The 16,882-nt window shown below is 33.6% G+C and overlaps 3 protein-coding genes across 4 annotated transcripts; 2 read left to right on the top strand and 1 right to left on the bottom strand.

The window, feature by feature from the left end:
* The first annotated feature begins 453 nt into the window (after positions 1–453).
* LOC133677691 (1-acyl-sn-glycerol-3-phosphate acyltransferase 2-like) lies at positions 454–4,990 on the top strand. Its single transcript, XM_062099819.1, has 11 exons — positions 454–859; positions 996–1,118; positions 1,546–1,585; positions 1,721–1,794; positions 2,052–2,111; positions 2,663–2,740; positions 2,904–3,062; positions 3,373–3,498; positions 3,814–3,906; positions 4,140–4,226; positions 4,334–4,990. The coding sequence occupies exons 1-11, from the start codon at positions 635–637 to the stop codon at positions 4,574–4,576; spliced, it is 1,308 nt and encodes a 435-aa protein (XP_061955803.1). The 5' UTR covers positions 454–634; the 3' UTR covers positions 4,577–4,990.
* A 3,595-nt stretch (positions 4,991–8,585) lies between these two features.
* On the top strand, positions 8,586–12,375 carry LOC133676761 (DNA-directed RNA polymerase I subunit 1-like). Of its 2 annotated transcripts, XM_062098495.1 has the most exons (5): positions 8,586–8,773; positions 8,990–9,156; positions 9,902–9,938; positions 10,549–10,852; positions 11,638–12,375. In XM_062098495.1, the coding sequence occupies exons 1-4, from the start codon at positions 8,759–8,761 to the stop codon at positions 10,636–10,638; spliced, it is 309 nt and encodes a 102-aa protein (XP_061954479.1). In that variant the 5' UTR covers positions 8,586–8,758; the 3' UTR covers positions 10,639–10,852; positions 11,638–12,375. The 2 variants fall into 2 exon arrangements, 1 of the variants encoding a protein (XP_061954479.1); XR_009835660.1 differs by lacking the exon at positions 9,902–9,938.
* Positions 12,376–12,984: 609 nt separating this feature from the next.
* Positions 12,985–16,319, bottom strand: LOC133676685 (target of rapamycin complex subunit LST8). The gene is made up of 11 exons (XM_062098404.1): positions 16,165–16,319; positions 15,887–16,036; positions 15,646–15,747; positions 15,435–15,547; positions 15,258–15,327; positions 14,579–14,656; positions 14,072–14,188; positions 13,887–13,981; positions 13,681–13,760; positions 13,507–13,566; positions 12,985–13,380 (listed from the first exon to the last, which is right to left on the bottom strand). The coding sequence occupies exons 2-11, from the start codon at positions 15,992–15,994 to the stop codon at positions 13,253–13,255; spliced, it is 951 nt and encodes a 316-aa protein (XP_061954388.1). The 5' UTR covers positions 15,995–16,036; positions 16,165–16,319; the 3' UTR covers positions 12,985–13,252.
* Between the last annotated feature and the right edge of the window lie 563 nt (positions 16,320–16,882).

A 16,882-nucleotide genomic window follows, 5' to 3' on the forward strand; every position in this document is an offset into this window, starting at 1 on the left:
AAAACAAAAATAAAATACTGTTCAAGTGCACTTTGTGACGAAAGGGAATAATGATTTCCCCCTCTCTATCAGCTTATGATAATTATAACTGGTGTTGACAAATCCGGTAATATTGGATTAATATTTCTAAGATAACATTTAATTAATATTTTAAAATAAATAAAACAAAGATAAAGATATATAAATATATTTAGTTGAAGAAATAAAGATAAAAATATAAAATAAATATGTATTTAAAATAATTTTAAAATAAATATTTATATTTTCAAAAAAAACTTTATATCCCTATTATCTTTATTTTTTCTACTTAAAAAACCTAGAATCTACTTGTAATTTCACTAAAAAGGAAAAAATAATTTCTGGTCGCAACTTATTATCCAAAGTGTGATACCCGACACAACACCGATAAATAATAAATAAAGAGAGGCGCAATTAAAAACCGCATTAATTTGTCTCTCTCCCTCTCCCTCTCTTTTTTTTTTTTTTTGGTTTTTTCCGAAGACGGAAAAACCCATACGCAGAGGGTGATGGGGAGGGAGAAAGAAATAACGTGAGAGTGTTGTGTTTCCTCTACAAGATTTACTTGAAATGAGAAATCATCGCCTTTAAAGCTCTTCCTCCCGGCGCTTAGTGAATGATCCTGACACTCTCATATCATCTAATCCCCATTTCACAAACCCAAAAAAATCAAAAATTCCTACAACCTCCTCTCTTCTCTTTCTGCACTCTCAAATCTCTCTATTTTCTTTTTAAAAAAATAAAATTAGTGGAGGTGTTTGGCATGGCGATTGTATCACTTGTTATTTTGCCGTTAGGCGTTTTCTTTTTTTGCTCAGGTTTAATTGTTAATCTCATTCAGGTATATTAACTTGCAAGTTTCTTTGTCTTGAGATTTCATTTCTGTTTTCCGTTTCGAATCTCTTACCTTTGTATTTCTTGATTGTTTTAGAGGATTCAGAACATAGGTGACAACGATGCTTTTGATTATGTTGCAGGCAATTTGCTTTGTTTTTATTCGGCCTTTATCAAAGAGCACGTACAGAAAAATCAATAGGCAATTAGCGGAATTGTTATGGCTCGAACTCGTTTGGATCTTCGATTGGTGGGCTGGAGTCCAGGTTTTTAATCCCACCCCCACAAAATCTCACTCACCTCTTCTTCTTCTTCTTCTTCTTCTTTTAACCATTTACGAGCATTTGATTCTAAGCATGTTGTTGTTATATCAATTGAATTAAATTGCAAAGTTTTTAAATTAGAATTAGAATTCAATAACTATGTATGTGTATTGGACGTTGTAGTAAGAATGGTTGCTTAAGTAAATCCTTGGCGATTGCACTATTTGACATGTCATTTCGACCATGTTCAGCACATTTCTGAACTTGTTTGTGAGGTTTCTGTTACTGAAATTGCCTTTTCAATAGTGCATGAACATAGAAATGGGATTGATAGATTGCTTGTAGAGTCTAGCTTGTCATATTTGGATTTATGTTTAGATTTTATTCACTATCAAGTTAATTTTGGTTATCTGCATCCTTGTATCTTCAGATCAAAGTGTTTACAGATCCAGAAACTTTCCGTTTGATGGGTAAGTTTAAGCTTGTTCTGTCTGTGAGATGCTGAGTGCCTATTGTTCTTCATATGTTTTAGAGGACAGGTATTTGTCTGCTTCAGAGATCTTCTTAGTTGCTCATTTGTTTGCTCGTACTGTTAATTTTTTCAGGTAAAGAACATGCACTTCTTATATGCAACCACAAAAGCGACATTGATTGGCTTGTCGGATGGGTTTTGGCTCAGGTGTGTTGTTTAAGAGTGACAACTTTTTTTTATGTGTGAGAGACATACAAACTATTGCACTATTTGTATCGCCTGGGTAAACAAGTACATAAGACCTATACACATGTCTCACACCGGTGTGTTTTTACTGTTCATGCAATACATTACTCGTGAAGGGATATTGCAATCTACAATGCAGAGAACTTCATTTTTCTGGTGTCTGTGTTTATTGTTCAAATTCTCTACTGCTAGCTGATTCTTGAGGCTACATGTGACAGCGATCTGGGTGCCTGGGAAGTGCGTTAGCTGTCATGAAAAAATCATCAAAATTTCTTCCGGTATGTTTGTTCTTGCATTTGGATATTGGATTTGAATTTAATGCTGAAAAAAATTAAGTTCAGTTCTCATGTGTGATCCTAAACTTTGGATTGGCATTTTCACTTGCAAAAAGGTGGACATGTATTTAATAAACTGTGGATATGGTAGAGCGTACACTTTTTGGAACTTTGAAGTTATTTAAATACAATATTTCATTCAGTTTTCCCTGTCTTAAAGGAAGCTACATGTTATGGTTATATATAATCAGTTACATACGGAGAAGTATTGTTGTCATCATAGAAGAAAATGTGCCATCTGATGATCTGATCTTCGATTCCTTGCATGGCATGATCAAGAAAATAAAATGTTGTGATTTAGCATGTATGTTCATGCTTGATCCTATGGATTCAGTGTTGAAGTGGCTTTGGCATGTAACATATTTGCACCTTAGGGTTCTACTTCAATCTTCTCTCTCTTGCCAATGCTCATTCACTAAATATATTTGCACTTGCCATGTGACATAATTTATATGCTTATAAATAGAGGATAATTGCTGTGCTCATCCTTTCAGGTGATAGGTTGGTCAATGTGGTTTTCTGAATACCTTTTTCTTGAAAGAAACTGGGCCAAGGATGAAAACACATTAAAGGTATGCATAAATATGTTCTAGCACACATGTACAATAAAAAGTAAAGACACTTGACATTTTACCACGTATATTTCTAGAAACTTGCTCATCTTTTTGACCATCTCTGCGGGTGTGCATGCCCTTGTGGATACCATTTTGAATTTTCTGCAACTCTTATCTGCAGTCAGGTCTGCAACGGCTAAAGGACTTTCCTCGTCCATTTTGGCTGGCTCTTTTTGTGGAAGGAACCCGCTTTACTCAGGCAAAGCTTTTAGCAGCTCAGGAATATGCAGCTTCTCAAGGACTGCCTATCCCCAGAAATGTTTTAATTCCTCGTACGAAGGTCAAATTTTCATTGCATGTTTTTTGAATTCAGTTCTTTCATTTTCTTGCCTTTCATTTGTGGGCTTCTGTCAACCCCAACCCGAACAAATTAATTAATTAGTTCATAAGCAAGTAAAACACTGAAAAGAGCTCGCACTGTGCAATGAAAAACCTCATGCTTTGCCTTTATTACATTCAAAATAGTTTTTGGTTAAGTGGATAAAGTAGAGTAGTGGTTCACTTTGCATGGATTGCTTTCAGGGATCAATTAGGCACCATTGACCTCATGCAGCTTTTGGAATGTAATGAATATCTGTGTTGTTTTTCAGGGATTTGTTTCAGCGGTGAGTAACATGCGTTCATTTGCACCAGCCATATATGATATAACATTGGCTATACCAAAAAGTTCTCCTCCACCTACGATACTCAACCTCTTTAAGGGGAAATCTTCTGTGGTAAGCTTCTAGAATAACATAAGGTTTATTATACAGCTGCATGAAGCAGTTTACTTTTTTGTTAAAGGTTTGCAGTTGTTTTTGTTGCAATTATTCTTGAGCTTTCAAATTATATAATCTTTAGATGCATCCAACATCTTTCATTTGCATTTTATGATCATTTGTCCTAGCATGTCATTCCAAAAAAATTTCAATAATGATGAAAGCATCTTATTACTTTGGACTTTTGAATGCTTAAGATATTGAAGGGTCAGACCACATTCAGATATATTCGAATTCATATAATGGAAACAATTCAACTTTGCTCTCTTTCAGGTGCACGTACACATAAAGCGGCATTTGATGAAGGAATTGCCTGAAACAGATGATAGTGTTGCACAGTGGTGTAAAGATATTTTTGTGGCCAAGGTGGGTATACCTATTTCACATGTTTTGTTCAGTGCTGCTCCTTTCTGTTATTGCAATTATATCCATTCTGTTATTGCAATTATATCCATATGAAACATTAAAATGTAAGGGAAATGATAGTAGACTTTACAAAGCTATTTGTTCTTGAGGCCGGTGTTCAACTCATTTATATGGTGGCATCTATTTGCTTATTGTTGCTTGTCGCCCCTCATTGCCTCCATTTGTAATACCAGGATGCATTACTGGACAAGCATATGGCTGACGACACCTTCAGTGCCCAAGAATTGCAAGATCATGGTCGATCAAAGAAGTCTCTTGTGGTGAGATATTTTTTTGTTAGAAATCAAATGTATCCTTTTTTTTCCTTCTGGCATCAAGTGGTGGTGGTTCTTTCATGAAGTGTTATTTGACTGACTGTCGTGATCAGGTTGTTACCTCTTGGGCATGCCTCCTTATTTTTGGGGCGCTGAAATTCCTTCAATGGTCTTCCCTTTTGTCCTCACGGAGGGGTATAGCATTTACAGTGTCGGGTTTGGCCGTCGTCACTGTCCTAATGCACATCTTGATTCGGTTTTCTCAGTCAGAGCGTTCAGCACCCGCCAAGGTTGCTCCAGCGAAGACCAAGAATGAAGGAAATCCTTCAGAGACAGGAGATGACAAACAACACTGAGTCGAGTGTTTGTCAATTCTCACATACATTGGCAACTCATTGGCAGTCAGTTCTGTGATAATACGTGTAGTATGGGTGTCTCCCCTGCTTTTTCACCTTGTGAGTTTTCATCTTAAACTAGTCATAGTAAATGTCTTTCATAACAGCACAGTTTGTATGCATATCAATTCATTATTTGCTAGTCAAATAGGTTATTTTGTGTAGATTGGGTCCAAACTGATCATGGCCTGTATGTATCACCGCTTAAATTAGGCTAGTCGTTTTCCCATTTACAGGTTTTCCCTTACCCACCTTCTGATAAAATTCTCAGATAGTCCGGAACTCAAACTCGGCACATTTTTTAGTGCCATTTGGCTTCTGCAATGCAGTTGTCATGTTTTTGTTAAAATTTGATTTTGATTTTGATTTTTTTTATTTTTAGATTGTTTTGATGTATTATTTTGATATATTTAGCAGAAACATATTAAAACAAACACTATATAATTAATTCAGTCCGTGAACTTCAGTGACTGAAGGATTCTATTTTAAATTTCAAAAAATATATTGGCTTTTGAGCATGGAATACAGTGAAACCCTGTAGTTCTGTGCTGCAAAATAATCGTTGAATGTTTAACACCTTGTCTTCTTGCGTGTTTCAATTTGTTTTTATATTTGTGGCTAAGTTGATTTTTAAAATGTTTTTTATTTGAAAATGTATTAAAATAATACCATCCCTGACAGACTCAGAAATTACATAAAACAATTTGAAAAAACAATGATACCCTTTTATCAATACTTACTGTTTTTAACTCCAAGTTAAATTTTATAATTTTACTATATAGTAGAATGTGAAATACTTGAAAAGACTTTTTATCAAAATTAAATGATTTTGTACTTTTAAGATAGCAAAGTCATTTTACTATATAAACATCATAAAAAACAATAAAATCTCTGAACAATTATCAAATGACAAGATTGAATGAAACTATCATTTTACCCCTAAAAACATAACATTCTAATAGTTTTTTCAATGGTAAAATCATTATTATTTTACTATTTTAATCCATATCTAATGAAAACCCCATGTATTTTATGTTCTCTTTTAACGAAACCCAAGTTTTATTACTGGTCCCACCAATAAATGAGATCTGCCCTAAGTTTTTGGAAAGCAATTTATGAATGTTTTTTGTTCATCCTCACTTGCTTTTTATTAAAGTTGAATTTGCCATCCACAGCACCAAAATAACTGTTTTTGCAGAAGCTAAAAACTTGGTGAGACGTCCCAAGTTTTTTTTTAAGATCTACACCTTTTCTTTTTCGAAGATCAACATCCATCAACGCCTAAGTTTTTGAAGTGAGAAGGTCATAAACACTGTTTTCAAAACTATAAACTATAAAAACTACTACAATATCAAATAAATACTTATAATGTCTGTTAATGTTTTGTTTACTTGGAGGTAACTAGTAGCAGAGCTAGTGGTGTAAAGTTATTTCACCAAAACTTTCCTAATATTCACGTACGGGAGCTGTGGTGTTTATCTCAACCGATCGATAGGATTAGGGTTGTGAATCTACTATAAATCACAACCATAGTAGCCAGTTGGAAAACTATTATCAAATACAAAAAAGAAAACATAAAAGTAAAAGATTGTTCGAATTTGAACAAGGAAAACCCTTGCGCGGATCATGACAAGCCATCGAGCTAGAGGCAGGCCGTCTAAGAGTTCATACAAGAACACCAATCTCCATTCTCCGGTCAACAACCTCCGTTCTATGGTTAGTTATTTTCCACGACATAGAGTACGAAAATCAAGGACTGAAACCATAACAGCTGCTGTGAAAACATGGCATCGTTTGGGTTCGGAAGATTCGGAAACCCTACTAGGAGGGCTTATGGAAAAGAAGAGTAGCCGACCGCAATGGATCAGGAGAAAGAAGAGCTCGGCCGATAAGGAAACCCAACTTCGGTGGCTCATGGAAAAGATTAGTAGCCTAAGGATTGGGAAAAAGAAGTGCATAGATCTTATGGAAAAGAAGAGTAGCCTGCCACAATGAATTAGGAGAAAGAGGAGCATGGTTCCAAAATTTAATGAGCAATTGAAGAATACAAGTAGAACATCAAACGATGAATCTAGTCTGTCGATTGCCAGAATCTTCGTCGGTTCCATGGATGGCAAAAATTGTGATTCCGGGACCAATTCCGGATCTCGATTCTTTTCCCGACCACGTTAGTTTCTTATAGAACTTTCTCGCAACCATAACAAAGGGTACTTAATATATGTTTCCATTATATGTGAAGATCATACCCTTTGCATTTAAGCTATAGATTTGATGAACAATTTGTGAGATTGGAGATAATAGATTTTTTAGAGCTTAACAACAAATTTGTTTGCCAATCTACTTGGTACAAGAATTAAACAAACTTGATAAAAAAAAAAAAAAAACACGTAGTAAACATGAAAAAACCGATAGACTGTAGTATGCAACCTACTCCTTGCTGATAACAGATTTAATGGAAGGATAGAGTACTCATTCAAATAGCTTTCGAATTCTGAGTTCTGTGTATTTATTTATTTTTATTAACATGAAGATATTTTAAGTTTTGCTTTCAACATAGAAACCTGCGCTTCACCGGGGATTATAAATTTTTTTCTAAGAAAATACTAGGTATGCAGACTATTTTAATTTTTTTTTACATAAAATATTCAAAATGAAAATTAAAAACCATATGCAAACATCTAATTAAATAAATTGATAATCATTAATGTAAATAGATAAAAAAAATTGTTAACAATAACAAAAAAAAATTTAAAAATTGAGAAATAAATACAGATCAAGCATATGAAATAAGATATTTACTCGATTGTATTTACTGAACTTATTTATTTAAATTAATAAAAAATAAATTCATACTCAACAAAATTTATGACCTAAAGGATAGACACAAATAACTAGGGTTGTAGATGATGCGTTGTTTGCACCGTTTGACAAATAAAGAAATTTGGCTCACCAAAAAAAAAAAATTAATGGGCAAGCTTGCGGTCTGCCCTTTCTTTTAAGCCTAAGAAATGGTCCATGTCAAAAAACCAGCTTGGTCATCAAGGCTCTGATACCATATCAAAGAACCATCTCAACCCAATAACTTAAGCTATTAAGTGAAGTCCCAGGATATGATTTATATTATTCTCTAACAGTCCATTAGACCAAAATCCTATGCTACTTTTTTTAAAATTATTTTCTATAGAGTTATTCTAGTCTCATGACTTGGGCTATTAATTTATCCATGTTGATGTAGTTTTTTCTATTATTTTTTAAAACAAAAAATTTACAATTTCGTACTTCGACAATGAATTGGTTAAGAACTTACCTTTATATTTTTAATTTGTTTTTTATAAATTAATCTCAATTTTATGATTTAGATCACGAGTCTCATCTATTTACCTAAGTTTACTCGAGTTTTTTTTGTCAAGTTATTTTTTTAAAATAAATATTTTTTTATTTTCATCCTTTAATATTTGGTTTACCGGAATTAGATTTCCTAGTCTATTTTAATTTGTATTCTATAGGATTTATCATGGTCTCATGACCCTGACTGTAAATTTTACAAGTTAATAAGGATTAATCTAAATTAATTCAATATATCACCATCTTAATATTATTTTTAAAAAATATATCATGCGATATATCATCACCTTAATATTTTAAAGTTATATTATCCATTATGCAATATATTTTTGGCTTATTAACATCTTTATTTTTTTTTATGGTCAGAAAAAAACTATCCGACATGTGACGCAGCGGGCAAGAGCTAGCAGTCAGCAGATGCCCTATTCCTCCATAAACGAGACTAACTTGGAATTTCCTTTTCAAATTCCAGCCCTTTAAAAATAAACTTGTGAAAGCCCTAATTTATGAAAAGGCCCAACAACAAATCCAGTACCAGCCTAATAGAGCTCCCAACCAAAAAATAAAAAAATTCCAATGGTACGATGTCGTGTCGCCTCCGACAAATAAATACCTTTTTACTGCCACTCTGTCCCCTGTTTGCGAAGCTAAAAACGAAATGCAGGGCAGCACAAAACTCGCTTCCCTTAAACCCTCTTTAATCCTTCCCCAAAATAACTTCATCGGCGCCGTCTTTTTCTCACCGCTCCGTCACTCTATCATCTCCTTCTCCGTCACCTCCACAGTAGCAACACCTCCATGGCCACCTTAGAGGTTTCTTCTTCTTTTTTCTCAGCCTTTTGCGTTCTTGTTCTTTTGTTTACTAATTTAAATTTGAAAAATAATTAATTTCAGAAAGTTCAAGGTTTTTTTGCTTGTTTTTGTTTTGGTAATAAGATTTATTAAGCGGAATTTATGAATATTTATTGAATACTAAGCAAATGTTTTTTAAAAAGGTGAAATTAGTGATTGTTGTTTTGGACTTTGCAGGGTGCAACAGTGTCAGTTGAATCGGTAGCGTTTAGTCTCTTAACATATGAAGAGGATCATGAGCATAGTTTTGTAAAGATTACGAGTGCAAGATTGCTTGATACTTTAGACAAACCTGTGCCTGGTGGGTTAAATGATCCAGCAACGGGGCCACTAGGGGACGAGCCGTAAGTCTCAGAAACTCATTGATATTGCATTTAATGCTCAGTTTTGTGGCTTCAGTTTTATTGATGTTAAGGGTTATGTTGACTGTTCGAGTATTGAGATGTCGACTTTTTGTATGTGCTTGAAAATGGGGTCACATTCTTTGTTATGCATTGGCACTTACTGTTACTGCTTCTTGTTGATTAATTTCTCAATATAAAGCTCATTAATTGTTCGCTTTCTATGTTAAAATGGTTTCATAGTGGAGTATTCTCCCTTGGAGTTCCATTATTAGTGATCAGGGAAAGATAAACCTTGCCAGTCTCTTAATGACAGGTTTTTATCAAGGTTCTTAAAAGGTGTTGTATTCAACGTTGTTCTCAAAATGCTATTTTGACCACTCATGATTTGCCTCCAATGGCAAACAATCCATGCGATCTATCAAACACAAAATTGACAATTTTGTTTCCTCACCACGCTATTCTTTTAAACCCATCTTATAATGTTCTTTTGCTCTATAGGACTAGGAAGGTGGCCTTTTCTTTATTTTTTCATTTTTGTGTACGAGACTTCTTTTTAATTTTTTATATTTATTTATAGTATTGTTGAATTACCTAATTGGATTGCAATAAATATTAGATAGAAGAAGAGATTGCGCTAAGTAATTTAAAATTTCTCATGACAACTGATATTAAACGCGGCCTGTGCAGTACCCTTTTCATATCTTTGTTGCATTGTTGATACAGTTTGTTTGTCATTTCATTGCAGTTGCAAAACATGCAGCTTACGTGGGGAAATTTCTTCTGTATTCTTGGCATATTAATATTTATTGCATTGTTTCATTAATGGTTAAGATTTTTAGGTTTTGAAAAGTTCAAGAAGAGTCCAAGATGCAATTTAGTAAATCAAACATAACTTTTAATCAAATCGTTGGATCAAGCTAAAATTTTAACAAAATGTTCTGAAAGCTTTATTTTTTATTGGGTTAAAATTTCATGATGATCGAAGATCAGGAAAACCTTCAAATAAGACTAGGAAGTTATTGTGCAAGATTTTTTTTATTTACCTCATTATATTTGGATTTTTTTTTCTATTTAGCTTAGGACTTTTAATTTAATTAGTATTTTATTAATTAGAAATTCTAATACTAGATGGATTCTATTGATTAAATAAGTTTTAATTAAAAATCATTTTCTTTAAAGGATTTTAGTTTTAATTAGAAATCCTTTCTAATAAAGAATTTTAATACTAATATAAATAAAAATGTTTAGTTTATTTTAAGAAGATTATTATTCAGACTTTTAATAAAACACTAGAGGTTTTTCTCGAAATTTCTTTGAAGCATAGGTCTGTAATCTTAGGGTTTGAGAACCTTAACTTCTATCCACGCTATACGCTTTATCAATTGGTATCAGAACAGATTGGCCTCTTTGATGGACGAAGATGGTAGTAATTCACTTTGCGATGCAGGAGTGGAGGTTCTCTTGGGCTTAGTGCGGGGTTAGGAGCAGAAACTAGATTGTTCGGAGCAAATCATAGCAGATCTAGCTTTGCTAATGGGTATCGCAATGGAAAAGAAGAAACTAAAAGCTAAGGGAAAGAAGGGTAGATCAAAATGAGTTAAAAAGGACTTTGATAGAGCAATCCGTGGCAGCCAAGGGATTGCACTTTGAAATCCATCTTAAATTCACCAATGAACCTCATATTTTGCTGGCTGAGGTAAGTTCTCGTATTGAGTTTTGAGCTTTCATTGTAGAATCTATTTTATTACTCTATTTGTTTATGGTGCCAACGCAATCTACTAACCAAGAATTTTCTCTATGATTGGTTGCAATTTTCTGTTTTATCACAACTGTTGCCCATATGGAAACTGACTTCGAAAACTTTAGTTTCTGATCTCTCTTTCTGCTTACACTGGTTGGTGCTGAAATTTACTTTTATGTTTTTCTTCTTCAAGGTGGGATTTCCACCCCTTCATCGATAAACTTAAGAAATATGTAGGCACTAGTATACATTTTCATGAAATTTTTTTTTGTTCTTAGCATTAGTTAAGATAAATAGGAAGCTAAGTTCAATATGCATTGCTACTTGGGTATCATATCACACTCTTATCACTTGCTTTTATCTCAGCGCTACAGTTTATCTCTTGCTTTTGATCTCAATACTTTTGTAGGAATAACATCATCTGTAAAGCAGATAGTGCACTTAGAAATATTGGTTTGATTTTCTTGTATTATGCTTTGAATACGAGTTAAAGTGTCCTAAATGAGTAATTTTAGCTTCATTTCTATCATTTTATTTCAACAATTAGCATGATTAGAACATTCTTCCCTTAGAGCTATCAAATGGTCTTTTGTTTTTACTTCCATATACAAGTTCCCATCAGCAGTTACCTGCTTATGTACAGTCATTGGTTTGTTTCTTCAACATTCAAACAATTTTTATGTTTATTTAAATCATTTAATCCAAGGATGAAATTAAATTTTTTATTTAATTGTATATAGATTGCTCAGAAGACAGCCAAGCGGGTCTGTATCCAGAATCCTGGGAAGTTTCAACTGTGTAAAGTGACTGACTGCAAGGAAAATCAAGTGATTTACTATGGGAAAGACCCCAAGAGAAGATTTGATATAGAACCTGGAGAAAAACAAAAAATTCCAGCATTGCACACGACTGGAGTGGATTTCAATACATTTTGGAAGATGCAAGATTACCTTGATGTTATGATATATATTCCAATTGTATTCATGTTGAATGCTTATGGAGTAGAGGCCGCAAGAGAGACCATCATCAGGGAGATAAAGCATGTATTCGATTCTTATGGGATATCTGTCAATAAACAGCATTTGTCACTTGTTGCTGATTTTATGACCCATACTGGTGAGTACCGTCCCAATGAACCGAATTGGGGCATGTCAGAGTCAATATCACCTTTAAGTAAAATGTCTTATGAGACAGCGTCCCAATTCATCGTTGAAACAGCAATGCATGGGGAGGTCGATGTCATCTTTAAGTAAAATGTCTTTCTGCTAGGGCGTGTCTTGGATTGCCTGTGAAAATGGGTACTGGATCCGAACTCCATATGGGGAAGGAACGTTGTTTTGATTTGATGCATAAACTGGAAATTTGATCTCCACTGTAAATTTTTTAATATTTTTAACTTCAAAACCTTACTGAAGTGTGGCACTGAGGTGTTGTATAATTAGATGAATGCTGCTAGTTTATCGGTGTGCCTTTTTTTATCTTCTCGGAATATTTTTTTCTTTTCAAGATTGTTAAAATCATGTAATTATTGTGTAAAATCATATAAAAAATAAAAAAAAAATGATAAAATCAGATTGAAATCATGTAAAATTGGTTAAATCATGTAAAATTATGATTTTATAATTTTACAATAATTTCAAAATCTTATTTTTTTTTCATTGCATTGTGATTACTCACTAACACAAAAGTCTTACAAGCACCTGTATTCATTGATTATTTCTTCAATAATGCAAGGAAAAGGGAATATAATTTTACTTATAGGTAAAAGTGACAAACCACAAGTCTAAACCATCATGTGCTTATGTCTAGTATCATAATCTTTTCAGAAAATTTACAACATTATAATTTCTTTATAGAAAATCTCATGATTTATCTAAGAAACCAGATTTTAAGATAAATTCTTTCATACATACATACATACATATACATATATATATATACATAGATATACATATATATATATACATATATACATATATATATATGTTTATTTGGAACTGTGCTGACGTACAGATCGATCTGTGTTCTTTTTTCTGTGCTCAACGTAAGGATAAAAAAAAAAAGAAACATTTATTTTGGTCCTCAGATATCAGAAAGGGAATCACGAACAGTATATCAATAACTTTATTGTCGCTGAATACTATGAAGAGTGCGACATAATATGATCCCAAATATGTTACAGAGGAAATCTTATAATTTTCGAAGGAAAATCGACGGGTAGGGAGAATAAGCACAACTTTGATGAATGCCAGGAAATATATGCAGCAGATGTTTTACTCGAGCAGTATCATCATGCCATATTCATTGAGTGATAAAAAAATCCAACCCCAAAAGTGGAAAAAAGATATTCCAGGTTCAACTTGAAGAGGGTTCTGCTCCATCATGGAGTGCACAACAAACAGTCGCCTTGTGATGCCCTTGATACACCCTGATGTCTTCACCAGATGACATGGACCAAAGTCTAGCTGTCGTATCAGAAGAAGCTGCGTGAACAAGAAACAGTATTACTAAATGCATCAAACAGGGAAAATTGAAATGGTCGGCGCATCTTCACTAGGCCTCCATTCCAAAAAAGATATTAATTGCATCTTGACAGCCAAACTATGTACCTGTTATAAGGTATGCACCATCTACAGAGAAAACACAGTCCCACACCCAGCGTTGGTGACCTGGAGATCAAATGAAACATAACAACAAAGAATATCTCAGAGATGATTAAAACCTTTTTTTGTTGTATAAAACCCGGATAAAAATGAGCATCAAAGGAAAATCTCATGAATTACCTATCAAAGTTTTCTCTAAAGTAAAACCATCAACATTCCATATCTTTACAGTGTGATCGGCTGATGCAGTGGCCAGATATCTAGCAGGCATAAAATGGAAACAATTAAACTAAAAATACATCAAGAAAAGTGGGAGAAGAAGGTAGGTGAGAAAAACTGCAGAGAATATAACAGAAAAATGGTAGATTAAATAAGGAAATATAAACCTGTGTGGATCACAAAATTCAGGTGAGAGAAGACATTTGAGAATGTATTTATTATGTGCTTGTAGCTTATGAAGTGGCTCAAAGTTGGTCATTGTCTGCAAGAAAATACATTCTGCATCAAATGATAATGCAGTCAAATTAAGCAACAAGGTAGTGTCAGATGGTTGCATTCATCAAGGGGCTACCTGGTTCCCTCGCAACAAGCGCCAAACATAACATGTTCCATGGTTATTTGCAGCAACTACCAAGCTTCCATCCCACATAACTGTTAGAGACCTTACAGCTGTATCCACCTCGGGTACCTAGATACACACTATGGTGCATTATTATCATCTCGGGACACATTTCATTATAATAATAATGAATCATTAGCTAACAACGATCTAGAAATGCACCAAGCAGCAAAAAATATTCAAAGACATTAATGGAAGAAGGGAGCAGCCATGTGCCAGTTTGGCTTTTCCTAGTGGCTCCCTCTGCCCCCAGGCTGGAGGAAAGCCCTTTAAATTTATGATGCCATTATAGACGCAAAAGCATTACAAATGATCCACTTGCTTTCATAAACTACATCATCTAGATGTATAAGCAAACACTTGAGTTTTGTGTAACATATCATAATAAAAGGAAAAAGTAAAATGTTCCTACATTTGTAATTATAGCCCAATAAGATAATGTAAGTCATAAAAGAATACCAATTCACAACTGCATGAATTTGCAGTCAAATCCCATACTCGAATGTTCCCATTTTGGTCTCCAGATATCAGCTCTGTCTGCAAAACCAGACAACAGATTAGACCAACCAAAACCACACTAATATGCAATCTGATGCTTTTGGAGAAAGTGACACTCAGAAGAATTTACACAAATCACACAGAAATGATGGTAGGCATGGTTCAATCAAGATCTTTTCATGTTCTATAGCTAATAGACGGTTAAGTGATCAAAAGGCAATATAAACATGTTGAGAAAATTGCAGAATAGTGCCAATTATTAAACTCGGAAATTGAACAATATAAACAAGTACTCAAAAATTCATCATATCTGACAGTTTCTCTTCCAAAAATCCATGCCATAAGTCTTTGGTCATGAATTATCTTAATTCTTGCCATTTAGAACAAAGAAACTTGGCTGTCAAATCTGTTATTACATACTGATTTTCTCAGTATTTGCAAGGGGCAAGTCTTCCAACCACTGACAAAGCACGCTGGTACATTGTGTCTCACAGTTAAAAAAAAAGAAAGATAAAAACCCATTCATGGCAAGTCTTGATATCATATTCTCCATTTAAAACCACCCCACAATTCCAAAATCCCTTTCACTTTCCAACAATTTATCCTTCCTACAGGCTAAAAGTGATACACAACAACTAACCTGGTTTGGGTGCAACACCACAGTGTTGACAGCCGCACGACTTTCATATTCCCTTTGACAACCAGGAGCCCTGTAGTTGAACTTCAAATAAGAATCAAGTCCGAAAAAATCCAAAACACGCATAAAAACACAATTTCCTTTTAAAACACAGCATGATAGCATTCATCCAAGATTTACCTCAAATCCCAAATTTTCACAGTTCCATCCTCAGACCCTGAGTACATCCAGTTTCCATCACACTGAAATCCCACAGCCATAACATTTGCCGTATGCGAGTCATAGCTCATTACCTGTTAATGCAACACAATACCGCATCACTAACATGAAAAAAAAATCCATATTTCAACAACAAAAAAATAATTATAGAAAAGGGCAAGACTTTCATTACCGGATGAGGACTATTTGAGTTGACATCAAACAGCTTAATGTGTGGATTCCCGGCTGCAGCCAAGTATCTCTTATCAGGGGTTATCTCAAGCCTATTAACTTGCTTCATTCACCGTATAAATAAACAAAACAATTTATCAGCAAATTTACTAGCTAAGAAAAAAAAAATTATAGCAAACCCACTAATATTTTGTAATAAAGATCCAAACTTTATAACAACAAGAGAAAAACTTAGTGATTACCGAATCGGGGTATTGGATTGTACGGTAACAGCGGCCACTTTTTGCCTCCCAAAATCTGATAGTGTGATCATAACTAGCAGTGGCAAGTATTACTGATGGCTGTGTCATTATCTTATTAAAAATTATAATAATTATTATTATAACCACCTCCTAATCACACAATAACAATTAAGGTTAATTAAGAAAAACGAGATTTCAAAATCATAATTAAGTAAATAAAAATGCTATAATACTAAAAAACGTGAAAAACAGAAGTAAATAAAAGTTTTGAACTTCACCTTGAAATCATGAGGCTATGGTGGATATTGTGGGATTTGGGATTAGGGTTTTGAAGGGTTTTGCATTTCTTTCCCATTAGGGCTCGAAAAAGAAGCCATGATTCAGTGGAGTAATAGGAAAGGGTGGCTTACGACGTTCTTTCTCCTATTTATTATTTTTTCTGTTTATTTATTTTTTTGTCTGAATGAAGCACGAGACGACAAGTCATCAGAAGTAGAAGAAAAACGATAAGTCGTCTAAATTTATGATGGTTAACATTTAAACGACTTGTCACTTAATTGTGGTGGTTATGGCTAGCAGTCATCTGTGTAGCGATAATTTGTAAAGTCCTCCTCCTTGATGCTGGCCTGGTTTGTGAAAGGAGGCCTTGCATAAAATTCTTATATAAAATAATTCTTTTTATGTTTTTTTATAAATTATTTTTTATAAAAGCTTGTAAATATAATATAATATTTTACTTATAATCAATTTCAACTTTTAAATTTAGTAAAATATTTTCAACTTATAAATCACAATAAATTATTTTACTGACTAAACCATTCACACTATCATTTATATTATTAACTCATTATTGTTATTACCATATACCTCTAATTAATATCAAATCACTACCACCTCATCATCTTATTATCATCACTATCAATACTACTTTAACACATAATTATTATTATTATTATTATTATTATTATACCATCTCTTTCACCTTAACTTCTATCA

The sequence above is a fragment of the Populus nigra genome, chromosome 17, assembly GCF_951802175.1.
Source record: "Populus nigra chromosome 17, ddPopNigr1.1, whole genome shotgun sequence".
NCBI lineage: Eukaryota > Viridiplantae > Streptophyta > Magnoliopsida > Malpighiales > Salicaceae > Populus > Populus nigra.